This window comes from Benincasa hispida, chromosome 3 (assembly GCF_027475165.1).
Source record: "Benincasa hispida cultivar pf3 chromosome 3, pf3_genome.v1.1, whole genome shotgun sequence".
NCBI lineage: Eukaryota > Viridiplantae > Streptophyta > Magnoliopsida > Cucurbitales > Cucurbitaceae > Benincasa > Benincasa hispida.
The window spans coordinates 4,598,229-4,622,268 of NC_143480.1; the positions used below are offsets into that span (position 1 = coordinate 4,598,229).

General features: G+C 32.7%; 1 protein-coding gene and 1 long non-coding RNA gene across 3 annotated transcripts; both read right to left on the minus strand.

The window, feature by feature from the left end:
* Window positions 1-1,350: 1,350 nt before the first annotated feature.
* Window positions 1,351-1,722, minus strand: LOC150036975 (uncharacterized). Its single transcript, XM_090311834.1, has one exon. It carries the CDS (start codon window positions 1,720-1,722, stop codon window positions 1,351-1,353), a length of 372 nt encoding a protein of 123 aa, XP_090167960.1.
* A 20,501-nt stretch (window positions 1,723-22,223) lies between these two features.
* On the minus strand, window positions 22,224-23,678 carry LOC120074117 (uncharacterized). Of its 2 annotated transcripts, none has more exons than XR_005480895.2 (2): window positions 23,196-23,678; window positions 22,224-22,463 (listed from the first exon to the last, which is right to left on the minus strand). It is a non-coding gene; the product is annotated as an uncharacterized LOC120074117 (long non-coding RNA). The 2 variants fall into 2 exon arrangements; XR_005480896.2 differs by having other exon boundaries at window positions 23,240-23,674.
* Window positions 23,679-24,040: the final 362 nt, after the last annotated feature.

Below are 24,040 nucleotides of genomic sequence, written 5' to 3' on the forward strand. Positions count from 1 at the left end.
AATTTGATTAATGCACAAAGTAACTACTAAATAATTGTCTCAAAACTTAAATACAGTCAAATAAAAAGGAAGAACTTAGATTTCCTTTTTTTGACGAAAAATCTCTCTTTTTTTTTTTTCTTTTTTCCTTCCAAAGAAAAATTGATTAAATCAAATGAAATAAAATATAAGAGAAAAATATTGAAAAAAAAAATAGCGTACAGAATTAAGGAGAAATCTAAGCCTAAATGAGAATATAAAAAGACGAATTAGTATATAATATACTCCCAAAAATAAGTCCAACATAGCATACTTGTAAACTTGATTTAAAACAAAACAAAACAAAACGATGTACATTCAGATTTTGCCTCTTGAAGAGATTAATTAATTAATTAATTAATAATAAAATCCGATCTCATTTATGATATTTTAGTAAGCTAAAAATATGGATAAATCTATAAAATTCTATCAATAGTAAATAATAATAGATTTAGAAAGACCTAAAATTTTAGGAAACTAACCCTCTGGTCCAACTTTAGTGAGTAACATTAAACCTTATACTATCAAATTCATAACAATTTAATCCTTAAAAATGATTTAGTCTATGTATTTCACAATTTTTAAAGATTTAATCCCTATTGTAAAAACTTGGGGTTTCTACACAAATTATGGTCTAAAATTTTTGAAAACTTGATATTCATAGAACTTCAAAGTTTACATAGGAATCAATTGAATCCTAACGACATAAGTTCCATTTGGTAATTATTTGACTTAAATTTTTTTTTTTTTTTTTTATGTTTGAAAATTAAGTCTATAAACACCTCTTCATCTATGGGTCTGCACCTATCTTCGTAATTTGCACGCAGCAAATATTTTTAAAAAATGAATTATTTTTTAATTTCTTTTTGTGGATAAAAGAAAAATGATACATGAGAATAAGTATAGTCTACAATATTAAGAAAACAAGCACAATTTTAAAAAAGACAAAAATCTAAAACCAATAATAATGGTAGGTTCAAAACTTGACTCCAAGTTAGAACTAAAAAAACATTATAATATAGTGAAATAGTGAATTAAAGATGTAAATTTCAACCGTTTGAAATACTAGTTTTAACATAATTAAACAACTAAATCAACCAACTTATTAAACAACGATTGGAAGGGAAAAAAAAGATAATAGTTAATATACAATTTATACACAAAAAGAAAAGTGAAACTAAAAAAGCATTGACATAAGAAGTGTCAACTGATTTTTTTTTCTTCTATTTTATTTTTTTTTCTTCTACTTTCGAAGGAAAAAAAAAAGAAAAAAAAAACCAATTCCGAAAACAGATTAAACAAATAAAATAAAAAGTGGAGGAAGGTCTAGTCTTAGTCTAGGGCAAAACTAAAGAAGCCAAAAATACGTTGAAAACAATCACACCAACGGGAACGGAGGGCGACGAGTTTGATCCTAAGCCTCTCCCAGAATCCGACGAAACAGCTTTCATCCCGGCTGATCAAAATCGCCGCCGATTGAAGATACGCCGACGCGGCTCTTTTCACTAATTCGTTTCGGATCGAAATATTTGACGAATTGAATTCGTTGAAATCATTTACGCCGCTGTACGACGGCGAATTCAGAAGAATGTCCTTCAAGCTAGTGTATCGGAGGTCATCGCCGGGATCGGAGTCTCGGGTGCTGGAGGAATAACGGGACAATTTGAAAGAAGGTATGTTCTGAAGGTTATGAGCATCTTCCATTGTTGTTGTTAGATTCATGATCGGAAACTTCCACTGTGAAATGAGATTGTAGCCATTGAAAGGAATTTTAGGATTTTGGACCCACTTGTTTTTTGTTTTTTGTTTTTTTCTTTTAGAGTTTGGGGAATTTGATTTTGATTGCGTTGGAATTTTGGGTTGTAATTTGTTAATAGGTTTAGAGAGAAATGGGTTGGTTTTGTTGAAGGTTCCTTGGAATTAGGAGAATGAATCGGCCAATTGAGGCTTTGGATGGTTTTGAGAGTTTATGGTATTCATTAAAGGAAGGCCAAAAACAGAGAATTTTGTGCACAATCAAATGAATCATTCAATTCTTAATACACAAATTCTTCCCTTTCTTTTTCACATTTTTTTCCTAATAATTTTCAGTCTCTCGTTTTTTTTTTTTACTTTACTGCCACTGATGTGAAGATTCAGTTGTGAATTTAGGGCTGGGAAGGGAAATAATAGACCTACAATAATTTAAATAATAATATAATTATTTAAAAAAATGGTTAAAAATCATTTTTTGTCCCTGAATTTTTTTGAAAGTAACAACCATTTAGTTCCCGTATTTTTTATTTTCATGTAAAAGATTTGATCAAAATTAAATATCAATTTTTAATATTTTATGACGTAAATTTTGTATTTTATAAAAATATTGAGTCCCAAATTAGTTTAATGGTTTATTTATGCATGAAGTCTTATTAAACCTTACAATTTATTTCTACCATAGGGACTAAATTTCCTAAATTGCTCAAAATTTCGAGCAACTTCTTTGAAATTTGGTGAAAAGAACTGAGCTTTTCTGTAAAGCATTATTTGAATTTTCAATGAGGATATACAAACTTTCCTTCTTTTAGATGTCAATTTTCCTCCTCTAAATTTATATAACTTCATTACACTTCTTTTTTTTCATGCAAATTTATCATAAGACAAATTTAAATATCTTAAAATACACGAGACTAAATTGAAAATTTCTGAATAAATAAATAATAAATTGAAATTAAACACGATGGACTAAAGCAAACATTTTATCTACAATACCATTATTTCCAATCTTATACATTATTTCCAATCTTATACATGTATGCATGTTCATTTTTTTCTTTTATACGTGAAGTAAGGAACAACAACATTAACTAACAAAGCAAATTAAATATAATCAATAAGTGATACATATGAAGTCTCATCAAACCATTGGACCCCATGTTTAGATAGATGATGCAATAGTAACCACAAGTTTAGAGTTAAAATTGATACAATCCAACAAATTTACAAGTAACTTTTTCTCATATCAAAATCAAGTACTTCCATTTTCCAATATTTCATGTCCTATTTGTTCCACGGTTATTTCCATGAGATTTCAAATAGACATTTAATATCTGTAATTTTTTTTTTCCAAAATGATAATATGAGTCAATAGGTGCACCAGAGCATTCCAACTAGGTTGGCACCCTCGTAGCACCCTAATCATATCCCAACTTCATTAGTATAAAAAAGATAGTACATAAGAATGAGAAGCTCATAATAAAGAAGCTGATAAAAAAAGAGGCTGAAGAGAAGCCACCCAAAAAGAGAGAAAAAAACTATACAAAAGCATTCATGTTTAAGGAAATAGTAATAGGACTATCGAGTCGAGAAGAGCTTAGATCTATGGCACCAGCTACAATAAGACCAGCTGATGGTTGTGGCCATGTTGAAGATGATGATATTTTTTTGTGAATTCTGATTGTAAAGGCTCAGCCAACTGGAACACTTAGAGGAGCTCTCGTGTCAATCACTTCCATTCCTCTCATTAAATCATCTGTAGCACTCGTAGTTGTAGCTCTAACTCAAATATTTCCTATGTCTATGTTGATTTTGGGAGGAGGAGGAAGAATTTCTTAGAGAAGAAATTTTACAGGTCTATGTTCAAAACACACCATCCAGAGAACCAAAAAAACGGTTTCTTTTTAACTTCTCATGATAGAATGAGAGATATGTGGAGGGAATTACATATCTCCCTCCCATTTTTATTTTAAAATTAAATTAAAATATTTTTTATTTAATAGTAAGATAATGTAATTATATGATAACCAACTTATCATATAATATACATTATATTAAATGTCATATCTAATATAACATTTATAATCTATGGTTTATATTATATCATAATATAATATAACCTATAGTTCGAAAATCTCTCAATAATTTATGATATTTAATATAATCAAATTTATATTAAATTTAATTATATGAATCTAATCCACATAATTAATATTTGAATCATATTCAAATATTTATTTCCTCTCAATATAAACTTTATATTATGATGTATCAAGTACATTATATTAATTTTATCACATGTAATTAATTTAAATCAATTATATCATATATAATTAATTTTCTCAATTAATTTGAACAATTCAAATTAATCAAAAATTAATTCTCAATAATCCCAATTGAGCAACAGAGGGAATCTTATGGACTTGTAGATTGAAGCTACGATGGTACTTGATAATTAATTAAACTCCTTTAATTAAATTACCCAACTTTCATTAACTATCGGTCACTCTACTAAAGATCGTCAGTTGCACTCTTCGCACTACATATATATTTATGTGTCCATTGGATATAACCAGTCAACAGCGATGACTCTTCACAAATTGCTTGTAAGTACAACTAGGCCAAAATTGTCCTTTTACCCCTGTAGTTACATCTAACTCTTTAAGTACTACCGATCCCTCTGATGAACAATAAGTCATAGTCCAATTATGAACAAACCCTCCAAGGCCAAGAGAGAGTGTGGCGCCACATTGTTCAAGCTATAAAATCAGTCCAGTAATTTATCTACTTACCCAACATCAGGGAATGAGTGAATTCTGTCTTGTATATTTATCTTCCCAGCTCCGCAATCAGACGAATCCCCAAACTGGTAGGCATATTGAGTCAGCGATCTGGTCACTCTCACCCATGCAAATCAAAGGACCGCTTTCATAGGCAGGAGTTCACAACTCACTCAAGATTCAGGTCATGTCATCTATGGTCATCCTAGTGAAATGTAAGTCTTTACTATTAAGGGTGTTATATAATGAGACTATTCATTTTGTGGTCCGGTCTTATACAAACTCTTTGTATAGGATACCCACGCTCACATACCTCCTCATGAATGATCAAGATCAGATCATTTTTAGCACATTACAACACTTTGTAACAACTATAAAGCGGACCATATCTGTAGTGTCACCAGAATAAGGTACCAAGCCTTATTCATCTACTATAGACCATTTAGTTTATCATTTAAACTTGATCCACTTATATGTCTCTACATACATGTTTAAATTACGTAAAATAACCTAGGATCTTTTTTTTTTTATTGGATTGAGTGTATGCTCATAAAATAACAATTGTTTTAATAATAACAATTTATTTATGCAGAGTTTACAAACTACGAGAATACAAGAGAGATTTAAAACGTTGATCGAAACAGATGAGCGGATGATCTTTTGCAATATGTCCATGGTGTTTATACAACTGTAGAGGATCATCCAAATGAAGAACTTACATTAATTAGGAACAAAGGACTTCCAAATATTGTCAAAATCTTTGCTGTCAATATTAATAATGTCTCTAGGACTGGGTTGATATAGAGCCACTTTGATGAAGGAGATTTGAAAGTTGTTATCTCTATTAAGATGTCATCTTGTATAGTTGGGACCTCTGTTAGGATTAGGGATAATGAGGTCAGCATTGACAGAATTCCAACTATTTAGTTCTCTCAGTAGAAAGGGTCTACGGGGTTTGATATCCCAAGTGTTGGCATTTATATTCCAAGCCTCTTTGACAGTGAGGTTGGGTTTAGTAGTCAAAGCAAAAAGCCTCTTTGACAGTAAGCAGATAATGGTGCTCCAACTATCAAATTAGAAAGATATTTTTTTTCGCCATTATTTATATTCCAAGAAAAATGAGCTTTGATCCAATCGATGCCCTTCAAAATGACTCTCCAAGGTGCTTTTGTTGTATTATTTTTTATGAAGTAGGGGAAGTCATTTTGTTTATCTTTGCCATATTTAGTAGTACAATTTTTCTCCAAAGGCATGTATCTTCCCCAATGAATCTCTAGAGCCATTTGCACAATAAGGCAAAATTGGTATAAAAAAGTTTTGCAATACCCACACCACCTTTATTTTTAAGAGTAGTAACAATGGACCATCAAGTTAGATGAGGATTGTGATTAGAGTCAGGCCCTTTCCACAAGAAATCCCTCATGTGTTTCTCAATTTTTTTGTAGACAGAGGTCAATACTTGGAAGGTAAAGAGAGATATGTGGGGAGGGGTACTTAGAGAGGAGTTGATCAAGGTAATTCTACCTCCTTTACATATGTAAGAATATTTCTAGTTGTTCATTTTCTTGTTGATTTTCTCAATAACAGATTCCCAAAATCCCTTTGATGTTGGCTTACCACTAAGAAAGGCTCCGAGGTAGGTAAGTGGGAAGTTTTGTGAAGAGATCCTCCACCTGAAAGTAATGGCCTCAATCCTATCATTGTTAATGTTTATACCTACAATGACAGATAAGTTTTTGCAAATACGATTATTTCTCTCGTTCCAAATAGACCAACTAATGGTTGTGACTGTGTTGAAGATGATGATCTGTTTTTGTGAATTCTAATTGTGAAGGCAAAGGCGTTGGAAAAGTGAGCTATCACTGTGAAAAAGAAAAGGGTAAAGACCAAGGGTGGATCTCATCTTATTCCACAGAACTATAGTATACTCACAGTTGGTGAATAAATGGTCCAATGTTTCATCATTTTTCCTATATAGGGGACACCAATCCAAATTGAAATGATGAATCAACAGTCTTTTTGCAATATGTCCATGGTGTTTATATAACTGTGGAGGATCGTTCATATGAAGAACTTATATTTTTTAGGAACAAAGTGAAGGGATTGAATCCCAAAATGGAAGCATGTCTTTGAATCGAGATTTGAAAAATCACATAATTGATTTGTTAGAGACATAAAGGTTAAGCATTTAAAAACTACAGTATAGAAAAGTTACCCTTGAAGACCAATTCTTCAATGAAATTTCTCTACACAATCTTTGAAGACCAATCTTTTAACAAACACCGCCGTTAGACTAACCTACTATGTCTTCAGGAAAAATCATAGATGGTAGGATCCAAAATGGCAGGAAAATTCTTCTTAGAATTTTAAAGAGAATGCAAAAAAAAAAAAAAAAAAAAAAAAAAAAAAATTAATTGCATAGAGTGATTAGAGATTCAGCATAAAAAACCTTCTGTGTTTCTATGTTTTTAACGCAAAAACTAACGTGAGGGGAAAGTAACCTTCACCCCACTCTCCACTCATCTGCATAACTATAAGGAAGTTAATTTATTTTTAATTATTTTATTTATATATATATAATAAATAAATAAATATTAATTAATTAACTATTAATTAATCAATATAGATATCACATATTTATTTAATAATGCATTTAAATCATATAAAAATGCATATATCTCTCTTAACATATATTTTTAATGTGAATCCAATTCATACTAAATTTTACTCTACAGTTTTTATATGAATTCGATTCATATTAATTTAATATTCGAATCTTATTTCAATATTATTCTCTCATATTATATAGTAATTATAAATCATATTTATAATTAACTATATACTATAATGTATCATTATACATTATACTTTATATTAATCTTTACTAATATAAAATTCCCTAAATTAATTTGAACAATTCAAATTATTCCAAAAATCAATTGATTTTTGTTTTACCCTTAGTGAGCTAATAGGGGAACCTAATGGACCTACAAATTAAAATCTACAATGATTCACCTTATATTGTGATAATAGTGTTGTTGTGGCAAACTTCAAGGAGCCTCGAAGCCACAAGAGAGGAAAACATATTGAGCGCAAATATCATCTCATACGATAGATTGCACAACGGGGAGACGTGATTGTCATGAAGATTGGTTCGGAGCATAATGTTGTTGATCCTTTTACGAAAACCCTCATAACTAAAAATTTTTAGGGTCACCTGGAGAGTCTAGGTGTACAGGATTTGAATCATCTTGTCTAGGGCAAGTGAGAGTATTATGGGGTATAATGTATGCCCTAGTTTGTTGTATTGTACTTTATTTTGTATGTACTGTACACCCCATTCGCTTTAAGACAAGTGGAAGATTATTGGATTTAGTGTCCTAAATTTCGTGGATCTTGTAGTTTGTAATTTGTAAATATAAATTATTTATTTAATAAAATAAGTAGTATTTTATTTGACATTTAGAACACATTAACTCAATCCAATAAACTGATTTCAAAGGTTATTTTATGTAGCTTGAACAGTATTTGGTACACATACAAGTGGATCATATTCATGAAATAACCTAAAATATTTACAGTATATGGACTTTATCCTGGTGACACTGTGGATACGACCCACTTTTTAAGTGTCACAAGAGTTGTAAGTATTATAAACGGATTGATCCAAGTCGTTCATGTGGAGACATGTGAGTGAGGGTATCCTATACAAAGAATTTGTATAAGACTGGACCACGAAATTTTTTATTCCATCGTTAATTGAAGAAACTAACATTTCATAGGATGGTCATAAGTAACTCGATCTCAATTCTGAGTGGGTTATAGACTCCTGTATATGAAGGTAATCTTTTGATTTGTATGGGTGAGAGTGACATGTGTTGCCGACTTAATGAGCCTATCACTTTAGGGATTTGTCTAAGTAGAGAGCGAGAACATAACTCCACAAGATGGAATTCCCTCCTTCCCACTTTTAAGGAAAGTAGATGAATTGTTCTCTTAAGTATTGACTTCAGGTCTTAAACAAAGAGCTCATCCCTCTTATTGGTCCAAGAGGGATTTGTTTATAATAGGACCATAAACAGATTGTTCATTAGAGGATTAGTGGAACTTAAGGAGAAAGATGTAATTACAGAGGAAAATGGTAATTTTGACCCAGCTGTAATTACGAGCAACTCGTGAAGAATCGACTTATTAGTGAGTAGTTATATCCATGGACATATAAATATATGTACAATATGAAGAGTGCAGTTGTGTGTCTTTAATGGAGTGACCTACAGTTAATGAATGTTGATTATATTAATTAAAGAGTTTGATTAATTTAATTTTGGCTTTGACGTATTTGGAACCACTTCCAAGTCTATTAAAAACTTTATGAGCCAAACAACTTCTTTTGTAGCTTCACAAGCAGCTACACACTCTGCCTCCATGATAGAGTTAGCAATACAGGCTTGCTTGATGCTACGCGATACTATAGCCCCTCCGTTAAGAGTGGATACTGATCCTAATATGGATTTCCTAGAATCCTTATCAATCTAAAATTCAGAATCGGTGTATTCTATAAGGATCAAATCCTTAGCATTATACATTGATATGTAGTTTCTCATTCTCCTAAGATACTTAAGAATAGTTTTAACCGTTGTCCAGTGATCAAATCCAAGATCGGATTAATATTTATTGACTATTCCCACTGCATAGCAAATATCCGACCTAGTACACAACATGGAATACATGTGGCTACCTACTGCAGATGCATAGGGAATCTATCTCATCTTCTCAACCTCTTGAGGTATCTTAGGACATTGTCTCTTAGACAAAATAATTTCATGCTTGAAAGTTAGTAAATCCTTCTTGGAATTCTACATTGAATACCTGACAAATATTGTTGATATATAATGTTTGAGACAAGGTTAGCATTTTGTTTTTACGATCCTTGATGATCTGGATCTTTAAAACAAATTGTGCTTCACCCAAATCTTTCATTTGGAAGTGTATAGCCAATCATTTTTTTAACATCAGTCAATAAGCCTACATCATTCCCGATGAGTAGGATATCATCTCCATACAATACTAAGAAAGATATTGAATTATTGATGATTTTCTTGTATACATAGGGTTCATCAATATTCTAGTCAAAGTCATATGATTTTATCACAGTATCAAATCTTATATTTCAAGATCGAGATGCTTGTTTGAAGGATCGATAGAGTGGCCGTCGCAAACCTCTCTCCGACAATCAAATAATATTTATAAATCACTTAACTGATCACTTATACTAACTAGTAGCACAAGCGGCAAGACCGAGATCGAACCACAAGGAATCACAGAAGATTATTTCCTCGAAGCTCATTTTTAGTTAAAGCGGTAAATGGAGGGGGAAGAGTTTGGTGTGGATTGGATAATTGGAAATACATGAAATTAAAGTGCAGAAAAGTAAAAGATAGAAACACAATTAATCAAGGCGTCCTAGTTTAGAGGAATGGAGTTGTCTAATGAAATTTAGATCATTGAGTTATCATAATATGACTAAACTTTTTTTGCCTATGTCTAGCCAAATTAATTAGAATCCTAATTAACTATCCTTATTATCTAATTCGCTAACATGAGAAGACGAGTCCACTCTAAACACATTAACTAATCGTATTAAGCTTTAGGGAGACGCTAGGATGAACTAATTAACTTCCACCGTCTAGTTAACTTCTTCAATATGATTTTTCACATCAAGATTAATTAAGGCATTACTTAGTGCAATCGACTTCACGACTAAGAAATTTAATCCAATTTCTTGCTTCATATGGTTCATTACCTTAATTAAGGTTAAACCTAAGCATAGAACTACATAAACAAGTATGGGTTGTCAATCAAATATATGGAAATGCAATTCACATTCTGTAAATTGAGAGTGAGAATCCATAAACAAAATATATACATCATAATATAAAAATTCTCCCAAAATTACAATGGTTTCTCCAAATCCTTTAAATTAAGAAACCCTAGAACTTACCTCCTCATAGAGTGAAGAAGACGAATCCCAGAATCTCCTTGATTAATTACAAAATGAACACCTGAAGAAGATAGTGGAAGAGAGAAAAGAGGGGAAAGGGGGTCAGAAGCCGAATAGAAGGTGATTAATTTCCCCTAAAGTCGAAGAAGAATATATAAATCTATTGCACAACGTTGCTATGCTCGGTTGAAGTGCAGCAACGCTGGCCAAAAGTTGTCGCAGCATAATGTTTGAGCATAGCGACGTCCAGCGTTACGCTCGGGCGTGCGCACATTGCTCTCTGCCTCCGTCAAAGTTTGGAGCGTAACTACGCTGTGCACAGCATTGTTACGCTTCCCTGTTTCTTCAGAATGTTGAGGCTACTTCCTTTGAGCATAACGCTTCACGCGATTGTGCGTTGTGACGCTTTATCCAGGGGCATTTTGATCATTTTGCCTCTTTTGAAACCTGGATGCTCAAATTAGCTCCTAATTGGTGCAAATTAACCTCAAATAGCCTGCAATGGTCGTTTCTACCTCCTAGGTGCCCAAAACCTTGAAAAATATTAAATACACAAATTAAACGTAGTAACGACCTCAAATTAAGAAAGGAAGATACCAAATTTTTTGTGCTATCATTACTTCAATCCATAAATGGACCGATTAAATTTGAAAACTTTTTGCTCTTGACCTTAGGTAATGAATCCCTCTAGTTGTTTCATGTGATATTCTCATCAAAATTACCATTCAAAAAGCCAGTCTTGTCATCCATTTGTCATATTTCATAGTCATAATATGTGGCAATAGAAAAGAGAATATGGATAAACTTTAACATGATAACAGGTGAGAAGGTTTCATCATAATATACCCCCTCAATCTGGGTATAACCGTTTGTCACCATTCTAGCCTTAAAAATTTGCACATTTTCATCTATACTTCTTCTCCTCGTGTAGATCCATTTTACCTATAAGTTTTACCCCATCGGGTTGATCTACAAGATCCCAGACTTTATTGAAGTACATAAATTTCATCTCAAGATTCATAAATTTAATTCATTCATCTTTGTCCACATCACCCATTGCTTGGTTATAGGCCAATGGATTCTCGATCTCACCATCTGGTATGACGGCTTGAGTTTTTGTTAAATCAAAATAGGGGGTAAGTTGGTAATAATCCTGTCACTACGTCAAGGCTCCCTTAACTCTCGAGAAGGATGCACTTGACTAGATGAAACAACATCAACACCCCTTGTTAAAGTGCTTGGTTCTTCAACAACTCTTGTTGAAGTTGTTGGGGTTGATGCCCCAAAGTCTCGTGTCTTGTAGTTTGTAAACACATTTTGTACGAACTCTTGTGATGTATAATATATGATATTTACTTCACTTCTTGACTTTACACATTTAGATATTTTATTTGTTTTACCACAAATCAATAAACTTAAAATCCCTGGTTGTCTTTATGTAACTTAAGCATGTATGTGGTGACATACAAGTGGATCATGTCTTAAGTGACAATCAAAATGGTCTGTAGTATATGGATATAAGAGGGAAACCTTATCCTGGTAACGCTACGGACGTGGCCTGCTTTGTGGAATAGTTACAAGTGTTGTGACTTGTCGCAGATGGTCTGATCCTGATCATTCGTGTAGGGGACATACGAGCGGGGGCATCTTATACAAAGAGTTTGTATAAGACCTGACCACGAAGTGTTAACGTCTCGTCATATAACTTCGTTCATGACATAAACTTCACTTCACTAGGATGACCATAGGTAACATGACCTCAATCCTGAGTAAGTTGAGAACTCCTGCCATTAAGAGCAGTCCTTTGATTTTCATGGGTGCGAGTGGCCAGAGCGCCGACTCAAACCTATCACTTTGGAGATTCGTCTGATTTGGGAGCTAGGAACTCAGCTTCACAAGATGGAGTTCACTCCTTCCCCGAAGCAGGGGTAAGTAGATAGATTGTTCCCTTAAGGGCTGATCCCGGGGTTTAAAAGATGTGGCACCACACACCTTCTCATAGCCCGAGAGGTGTTCACACATAGTAGGACTATGTTGTATTGTTTATTAAAGGGATCAGGGGTACTTAAGTAGTAAGATGTAACTACAGGGGCAAAATGGTAAATTGGCCAACTGTACTTACGAGCATCTGTGAAGGGTCATCGTATTGGTGATTGGTTATATCCAATGGACATATAAATATATCTATGGTAAAAAGAGTTCAGTTGTTGGTCTTTAATGGAATGTCTGGCAGTTAACGGATGGGGGATATCGTGGCTAAAGAGTTTCGTCGGTTATTCACGTACCGTTAGAGCTTCGAGCCATAGGTCCATAAGGTCCCCTTGGTAGCTTGAATACAAGTTGAGAATTAGTTTTTGGGTCAGTTTGAAATGTTCAAATTGACAAGAGGGAGTTCGATTATATATGATATAATTGAACTAGTTAATTATATATGATATAATTGACTTTATGTATGAGATACATTAGTTTGGAGAAAATTGGATATAAATATAATTTATATCTAGTGGAGAAAAAATACTATGGTTAATATATGATATTAAACCATAGGTTATGAATATAATGTGATTATATTTATTATCTATTAATTGGACAGTTATGGGATAATTGGTCGGCATCTCTTCTGTTTTCATAACAGATGAGTAAGATGAAGAATCGATTTGAGACTCTTAAATAGCTCACGGTGTGTTAAACATTGGAGCGAACATAGTGTTGAAGTGTGTCATCGCTTAGTAAAATCAGAGCCTATACGATAATGTTGAACAATCGATTACTTATACGATAGCGTTGAACGATCGTTTAACACTTATACCCGTACACGCTATTTACTAAATGATCGCTTACCTTTTACTAAATAATCGTTTAGTGCCCGAGTTTTTCTAAACGATCGTATAGACGATTACTTAGCTTTTCTTACACGATTGTTTAGACGATCGTTTACCTTTTTCTACACGATCGTATACTTCACCTAAACGATCAAGCATTTTGTCTATACGATAGACGAGCCTAGCCTTTCTCCCACTTGCTTGATCGTTGTATACGATCTCCCTTCTTCCTCCCCTCTACCAAATCCAAATAAAGCCCACCCTTTAGATTCTCACTCTGAGAATACTGAGGGCTCCAAGTGGTGGTGTCGCCCCCGTTTCCTTCTGTTCGTGTGAAGACTGTTCGTGGTAGACGATTGGGATTTGTTGAACGATAGCTTGCCATTCCAGCGAAAGCGAGATTTGCTGTGAAGAAAAATTCTTCAACTGGTATGATCCCTCGGTCTCTTATTTATTGATTCTCTAAGCATGCCAGTAATTTAGCATTGTGAATGCATATTTTTATGTTTGAATGTATATGTGAAAATTCTGTTACAATGAATTGGAAAGATCTGCTTCCACTCATAGGTCTCTTGAATAAAAGTTCCTTCAGAAGTTTCAGTAGTTTCGTTGGAAAGTTCATTTAATTCGATTTTGCTTCTTGGTTTATGCTTCCTAATGTGGTCTTCCTCCAAAAAAGTAGCATTTGTTGATACAAACACTTTATTCTCTTTTGGATCATAAAAGAGAGCACATCACATTTCTTTTAAGTAGCCTACAAATTGATGTAACTTCAAACGTGATTCCAAATTCTTTAGGTTAGCCATAGAACATGAGCCAGACACCCCCAAATCCTAAGATGTCATAAAATACTTTTACGACCTCTCCATAGTTCAAAAGGTGTTTCAGAAACACTTTTTGATGGAACTTGGTTCCAAAGATAGGTTGTCGTCTCCATTACATAACCCCAAAACGAGTTAAGTAGAGAAGCATAACTCATCATTAATTAAACCATGTCTAACAAGGTTCTGTTTTTTTTTCTTCTGATATACCATTTTGTTGAGGTGTACCAAGTGCTGAGAGTTAAGATATGATTTCATGTTCTATCAAATAGTTCTGGAATGTTATATCGATATACTCTCCACCTCGATCTGATTGAAGTGTTTTTGTCTTTTTACCTAATAAATTTTCAACTTCAGCTTTGTACCTTAAACTTTTCAAGTGTAACAGACTTAAATTGCAATAGATAAACATACCCAAATCTACAATAATCATTTGAAAAAGTGATGAAGTATTCATACCCTCTTCTTGCCTTAACATTTATCTAACCACAAAGGTCTGAATGTACAAATCCTAAGGACTCATTGCCTCTATAACGTTTTTGCGTAAAATGTCGTTTTGTCATTTTTTTTTTCTTCTAGATAAGATTCACAAACAGGTAAATAATTTTCTTCTAACTCTTTTGGAAATCCATTCTTGACCAATCTCTCAATCCTATTGAGATTTATATGACCTAGTCTTAGATGCCAAAGATGGGCATTTTTTTAGAAACTTTTGGTCTTTTATTTTGTGTTGTTGCAGTGTTGAACATTTCGACATTATGGAGTAATTTTGATGCTAACGACTTTAGCACATATAAGTTATTTTTGTTTATTTTCAAACAAATATCAATACCATTTTTCAAAATAAACACTTTATCACGAATAAATGATATATTATAAAATTGTTAAAATAAACCAGATACAGAAATTAAATTCCTCTTAAAATGAGAAACTAAATATAATTTGTCTAAAAACATAAATTTAAAATTTAAAAATAACTTTATAGTAAGTGTTGGAGTTGATCCCCAAACTCTCGTGGTCTTGTTGTAAAAATTGTATTTGTACAAAAATATTATTTATTTAATAAAAATAAGTGTTATTTTATTTGAGATTTAGTTGAGTTTACCAAAAACCAATAAACTAAGATTCAAGGTTAATGGATGTAACTTAAACATGTATGTAGAGACATACAGGTCGATCATGTTTAAATAATAACCTGAACAATCTGTAGTAGATGGATAAGGCGTGATACCTTATTCTGGTGACACTACGGATACGACCCACTTTGTAGTTATTACAATTGCTGTAAAGGGTTACAAATGATCTAATCCTGATCATTCATGTGGAGACATGTGAGCGGGGGTAACCTATACAAAAAGTTTGTATAAGACCAGACCACAAAATGATTAGTTTCTCTTTGTAACACTGTTACTAGAAAAGACTTACATTTCATCAGGATGACTATAAGTGACTTGACCTTAACCCTGAGTGAGTTGTGAACTCTTGCCTATAAAAGAAATCTTTTGATTTGCATGGGTGAGAGTGGTCAGATACGCCGACTCAATATGCCTACCATTTTTTGGATTCGTCTGATTGGGGAGCTGGGAACACAACTACACAATAAGCATTTCGCTCCTTCCCAATTGTTATGATAAGTAAATAAATTGCTCCCTTAAAGGTTAATTTCGGGTTTTGAACAATGTGGAGTCACACCTTCTCCTGGCTCGAGAGGGGTTAAGTTATAGTTAGACTATGACTAATTTTTCATTAGAGAGATCAGTGATACTTAAGAAGTTAGATATAACTACAGAAGTAAAATGTTGATTTTGACCCAACTATACTTACGAGCAATTTGTGAAGAGTCAATGCCTTGTTGACTGGTTATATCCAATGGACACAAAAATATATCTATGATGCAAAGAGTGCAATTATCGGTCTTTAGTGGAATGATCGACGATTAATAAAAATTGATTAATTTAATTAAATTTAATTAAATAATTTAATTAATTAATCTTGTATCATTGGAGTTTTAATCTATAGGTCTATAAGGTCCCCTGGTTAGCTCAATAAGAATTAATGAGAATCAAATTAATTTTGGATTAATTTGAATTGTTCAAATTAATTAAAGGGAATTAATTATATAAGATATAATTAATATAATGTATTTGATACATTACAATATAAAATTTTAATGAGATAAATAAATATTTGAATATGATTCAAATATTAATTATATGAATATGATTCATATAAAAATTATAGGTTAAAACTAATATGAATGTAGTTAATATTAATATTATAGGTTATATGAGAGAATAATAAACTATAAGTTATATTATATGTGATGTAATACAAACTATAGGCTATATGTGATATGTGATATAATATATGATTTGTTATGATATATATTAAACTAGTTAATATATGTTATTATTAAAAAAAATCAATTTGTTTTTTGAAAATTAAAAGAAAAAACAGGAAGGATAAATAACTCAACCAAAGGGTGGGAGTTGAGAGATTTTTTTTTATCTTTTTCATCCATCTTCCTCCCTATCTCTTTGATACGTAATTCACTAAATAAAAAATAAAAAAAAAAAAAAAAAAAATCCTCCCTTCACCAAAATTAGCCAACAGAAACCCACACCTCTATGTTGATTCTCATCTTGAGAATAACTCGGGTTCACTTGTGGTGGTATCTTCTTATTGTTGTTTGTTGAGTTCGTGCTGTTGTTAACGAAAGAAAGAGAAGGTCAAACCTATTCGTGATCTTAGTTGTAGAGAGGAAACAATAAGGTTTTAGTACTTCTAGGATGAATTTACGTTTGCTCTTTCCTCTCTATATTTTTCTAGTAAAAACATGCTTAAGATCAAATTAGTTTATCCGGTTAGTTTTTGACCTCTACATTGTAATATTCTGTAAAATGAAAATAGAGATATAACGCATTCAATTGTTCCACTTTGCGGAATTTAAATTCCTTCATTAAGCATATAAAATAAATTGTAATCCTCAATTTAAATTCAAACTTATCATCTTCCATCATTTTTCCCTCAAAACCATAATAAATTTCAACTAAAAACAAGAGAAAATACCCAAAAGAAAAACTTGGAAATTTTCACAAAATAAATAAGAAAAATTACCCTTCATGGGATTTTAGCCCATAAGACTACTTGTATACCTTCAATATTAAATGAATTGAATGTTGGACTACCAACTCTACCTCTTAAACTCTCTATCTCCTTGGTGACCTATCTCTCTCATTCTTCTGTAATTACCAATTCGAACTTTCATTTCCTTTCATCTTTTTTATCACTATTAATTTATTTATTTTTTATTTTTTTTAAAGAAACTTAATCTTTCCTCCCACGTGTAGGATTCTCTTTTCAACACACAATAATCCCCCACACCCATGTGGCTCTAATTGGAAGTACTCCATCCTTTTCTTTTCTCTTTTTTTTTTTCCTAACAAATTATAACAAAATGACTATTATACCTTTCATGTTTTGGAGAAAAACCCATTTTTGCTCTTGATTCCCAATTCTATTTTTCCCTCTCTTTTTACTTTTTACTCCTTACTTTTAATCTATTTTATTATTAATATTATTTTCAATTTTCAAAGAAATATTAAATGGGTGGTTGCATCCGATAAGCTTGCCTCAGGGAATGACAGTATTGGTGCAACTGACCATAGTGGTCTTATACATTTCTGAAGTTTGCTTTGTCCTTTCCATGCAAATATCTTTCTAAGGGGACGCTCTCAGTGCACTACGAGATCGAGCATGGAAAAATATTACAAATTAATAAAGGAGATCGTAAGATGTGTTGACACATGTTCTTCTCCCACTTACTATAAACACTTTCTCCATTCATTTTGTAATTGACCCATGCAAATACTTTCCTAAGGGAATGTGCGCTCAGGGTACCACGAGGTTGAGCATGGACCACAGAATGTGAACTTTTAGGGAGAACGTAAGTGGAAACATGACATATCATATACATCTTTTTTCTCCCACTAAATGTTTTAAAACTTAAGGTTTATTAACTTAGGTAAATTTAGCTAATTAATTTAACTAGGTCATTGTTAATTTGTTCAATATAATGTTTATATTGAATATTTTAACAATATGTGATCACTATTTATTAAATAATTTAATAAAATTTAATAATTTATTACATGCTTAAAAAATATTTGTCTAATTCACCTTCCAGGTCAATTACCAAGTAGGAGCATTCCGTTTCCGTCATCTTAAATACTCCAACCTTAGACAAAACCTTCCTTAGACATAGGTTCCTTATAGACAATTATTTTATAAATTTAATCTTTTGTTTTTTTTCCAATTAATCCTATTAAAAAAAATAAAGATTAACCTATTTCTAATCATATTAGAAACATTTAACATAAGTCTAGTTGAATTAATTTTAAACCATTTAAAATTAGTTATGACCAATGTTTTCATGCAACTTCTGATTATAGGTCTTAACTAATTTTAAATGGTTTAATTAATAAATACATATACTAAATCATATTTAATATATAATAAATGATTAAATAAATATTAATTAATTAATTAACTATTAATTAATTAATATAAATATCACATATTTATTTAATCATGTATTTAAATCATATAAATATGTATATCTCTCTTTTAGCCTATAGTTTTAATCTGAATCCAATTCATATTAAATTTTACTCTATAGCTTTTATATTAATCAAATTCATATTAATTTAATATTAAAAAAATATTATTCTCTCATATTATATAGCAATTTTAAATCATATATATAATTAACTATATACTATGTATCATTATACATTATATTTTATATTAATCCTTATTAATATAAAATTCCCTAAAATAATTTGAAAAATTCAAATTATTCTAAAAATCAATTTATCCTTATTTTACCCTTAGTGAGCTAGTAGAAGGACCTAATGGATTTACATATTAAAAGCTCCAATTATTCGAAATTAAATTAATCAAGCTCTTTAATTTATATATTCAACATTCATTAACTGTGAGTCACGCCACTAAAGACCCATAGCTGCGCTCTTCGCAATGTAGATACATTTTTGTGTCCATGGATATAACCAGTCATCAATAAGTCAATCTTTCACGAATTGCTCACAATTACAACTGAGCAAAAATGACCATTTTACCCCTATAATTACATTTTTCTCCTTAAATCCCATTGATCCTCTAATGAACAACTCATTTATGGTCCTACCATAAACAAATCCCTTGAAGGAACTTTTATTCAAGAGTATCTACAAGCTGAAGCGGATCTTTCCAATTCATTGTGACAGAATTTCCACATATACATTCAAACATACAAATATGCATTCATAACGCTAAATTACTAGCATGCTCAAAGGAACAATAAAGAAGAGACCGAGAGATCATACCAGTTGAAAACTTTTTCTTCACAACAAATCTCACTTTCACTAGAACGACAAGCTATCGTTCAGTAAATCCTAATCGTCTACCTCGAACAGTCTCCACACGAACCGAAGGAAACGGGGACAACACCACCACTCAGAGCCCTCAGTATTCTCGAAGTGAGAATCCAAAGAGTGGGCTTTGTTCGGATTTGGTAGAGGGGAGAAGGGAGGTAGATCATATACAATGATCAAGCAAGTGGGAGAAATGCTCGTCTATCGTATAGATAAAATGCTTGATCATTTAGGTGAAGTATACGATCGTGTAGGAAAAGCTAAGCGATCGTCTATACAATCGTGTAGGAAAAGCTAAGTGATCGTCTATACGATTGTTTAGTAAAGCTCGAGCGCTAAACAATCACGTAGTAAAAGGTAAGCTATCGTTTAGTAAATAGCGTGCACGGGTGTAAGCGTTAAGCGATCGCTCAGCACTATCGTATAGGTAAGCGATAGTTCAACACTATCGTATAGGCTCTGATTTTACTAAGGGATGACACACTTCAACACTATATCGCGCATCTAATGCTTAACACACTGTGAACTATTTAAGCGTCTCAAAGTGATTCTTCATCTTACTCATCCGTTATGAAAACAAAAGAGACGCAACCAATTATCCCTTAACCGTCCAATTAATAGACAATAAATATGATCACATTATATTCATAACCTATGGATTAATATCATATATTAACCATAGTATTTTTCCTCCACTAGATATAAATCATATTTATATCCAATTTCCTCCAAATTAATGTATCTCATACATAAAGTTAATTATTTCATATATAATCAAACTCCCTCTTGTCAATTTGAACATTTCAAACTGACCTAAAAACTGATTCTCAACTTGTATCCAAGCCACCAAGGGGACTTTATGAACCTATGGCTTGAAACTCCAATGGTATGTGAATAACTAACGAAACTCTTTAGCCACGATATCCATCATCCATTAACTACCAGGCATTCCACTAAAGACCGACAGTTGAACTCTTCTTACCATAGATATATTTCTATGTTCATTGGATATAACCAATCATCAGTACGATGACCCTTCACAGATGCTCGTAAGTACAGTTGAGTCAATTTACCGTTTTCCCCTTGTAGTTACATCTTACTCCTTAAGTACCACTGATCCCTCTAATGAACAATACAACATAGTTCTACTATGTGTGAACACCTCTTGGGTCATGAAAAGGTATGTGGTGCCACATCGTTCAAGCCCTGGGATCAGTCCTTAAGAGAGTAATCTATCTACTTACCCTTGCTTCGGGGAAGAAGTGAACTTCATCTTGTGAAGCTGAGTTCCCAGCTTCCAAATCAGACGAATCCCTAAAGTGGTAAGTTTGAGTCGATGCTCTGTCCACTCACACCCATGCAAATCAAACGCCCTCAATGGCAGAAGTTCCTAACTCACTTAGGATTGAGGTCATGTTACCTATGGTCATCCTAGTGAAGTGAAATCTCTGTCATGAATGGAGTTATATGACGAGACGTTAACACTTCGTGGTCAGGTCTTATACAAACTCTTTGTATAGGATGCCCCCGCTCGCATGTCTTCTACACGAATGATTAGGATCAGACCATCTATGACAAGTCACAACACTTATAACTATTCCACAAAGCGGGTCACGTCCGTAGTGTTACCAGGATAAGGTTTCCCTCCTATATCCATATACTACCGACCATTTTGGTTGTCACTTAAGACATGATCCACTTGTATGTCACTACATACATGCTTAAGTTACATAAAGACAACCATGGATTTTAAGTTTATTGGTTTGTGATAAAATAAAATATCTAAATGTGTAAAGTCAAGAAGTGAAGTAAATATAATATATATTATACATCACAAGCACTCGTACAAAATTGTTTACAAATTACCGGATACGAGACTTTAGGGCATCAACTCCAATATCCCTCTCATGCCAATGAGGGGAAGGAATCTCTTGTCCAAGATCCAGAGTCAGTACTTAAGAGAACAATTCATCTACTTTTTCTGAAAGCATGAAGGAGTGAGTTCCATATTGTGAAGTTATGTCCTAACTCCTTACTTAGACAAATCGCCAAAGTAGTAGGCTTATTGAGTTGGCGATACGGGCCACTCTCGTCCATACAAATCAAATGATTGTCTTCACAGACATGAGTCCATAACCATTTAGGATTAAAATCGAGTTACCTATGTTCATCCTATGAAATGTTAGTCTCTTCAATTAACGGTGTTATAAAGAGAGAACAAAACATTTTGTGGTTCAGTCTTATACAAATTCTTTGTGCATGATACTCCCACTCACATGTCTCCACATGAACGGTTTAGATCAAATTGTTTGTAACACTTATAAAGTAAGTCGTATCCGCAGTCTCAACAAGATAAGAAGCCCAACCATATCTATGTACAGCATACCATTTAGGTTATTACTTGAAAATGATCTATTTGTATGTCTACCACATACTATTCAAGCTACATAAAATAACCTTGGAACTCAGTTAATTGGATTGAGTTAATGTAACATCCCAAGCTTACTAGATCTCTAGCAAGGGTCGTTACTTCATAATTACACTCTCACATTCAGAATTTTTTGTCTTTGAAGTAAAATTCGATCAAACAACAGAGATAAATTCTAAATCAATTTATAAAATTTAATAGAAATAAATAAGCAAAACATATATTCAGGGTCTCGTGAAATGTTTACAAAGAAAACATTAAAAACAATAAAATATTCTATCTAACATTAAATCCTAATTTTAAAACATTCAAATAATTAAAGGCATAGACTAAGCAGAAACGATTTCTTTTGTCCCTTGGCTCTGTCACGGGTCCTGTCTATCACTAGTTGGCTTGTTTCCGTCATTACCTGAAAAACATAAGGTAAAAAAAAGGTGAGTATGAAATACTCAGTAAGTGACCCATGACTGGCCCCTTTAGGTAACATATTAACCTTCCTATCTAGGTTTCGGTATATAACTCATAGCATATCAATCTGGTGAACCCGAAGGGTCATAAATCAGTCGTGAATGTGATCTCGAAGGAACACGATCATAGGTGTGTATCGCGAAGGTACACATATCAATCATAGGCATATACCCGAAGGTACACAAAACAATGATAAATGTGAATCTAATGGTGCACAAAGCAGTCATATATGTGAACCCGAAGGAACACACAATCGGTCGTAAAATGTACACCACCCAAATAAAAAGGTTAACAGATACCATGAATACTTAGCATGCGTCAGATATATCCTTTATCATAATCATAGTCACTTAACTCATGAAAAATTACCAGAATTCCCTCAGTCATCATTTCATAAAATATCAATCAAAACAGTCCATAACATTAAATAAAACAATCTTTTCATCACATACGGGACTAGTTTAAAGACGAACTAGTAGTAAGACACTTACCTCAAGTTTTAGTCCAAACAAGTTCACTCAACCTTAACTTTTATTTGCCCAATAAGATCACAAACCAAGTCCTATGTCATAAATCAAATTTAGAATCGACTAATAAAACCAAAATTTCCAATCCCCCAATCTACACCAACCTTTTGTATTTCCAAAAATAGTTCCAAGGTCCTAATACTCACCCGAACATAACCCAAGAAACCCAACAAAATCAATTAGATCTTACTCCAAAACCAAGATCCGGCGGAAACAGCGGCGAAAAACTAAATGTCGGTGATCGATGGACGCACAGTCAATCGACGACGAAAATCGAGGATGTCTGGCAACGAACGACAGATTGACGGCGGCAGGTGGCTTGAGAAACACGAAAGGTGGTGTCCACACAAGTGGTGTAGCCAATTTGGGCGACGGGTGGGTGGTGCAGATGGATCTGGCGAACGCGAAACGATGCAGCTAGAACAATTGAAGGCAACAGTTAGACAGTGGTCAATTGTCTGAGTGCGCGAAGCCGAGCGAAAAAAAAAAGTTCCAAGGGGGGTTTCCGTGCACGTAAATGAGAGAGAGAGGAAATTCTTTTTTCCTAACTCAAATGAAACCCTAACCCTCATATACATATAATTATTTTTCTTCCTTTCCCTCCTTTAATTAATTTCCCTTTTCCCTCTTTAGTTCCAAATTTCTTTTTCCTCTTAAATTCCAAATTTCCTTTATTAATTAACTCTAATTAAATTTAAACCAATATCCCAAATCTTTTTCCAAAATCTTCCTCCAAAATATTTTAAATATTCCATCTAATAAAAATTACATTATCTAACTATAATAATCCAACTTCGACCATTAATGAAAATTCAGGGTGTTACAGTTAATGTGTTCTAAATGTCGAATAAAATATTGTTAATTTTATTAAATAAATAATTTTTATTTACAAATTATAAACTAAAAGATCTACGAGATCTAGGACACTAAATCTAATAAGGACTTCCAGAGATTGTTAAAAGCTTTGTTGTTAATGTTAATAATGTCTTTA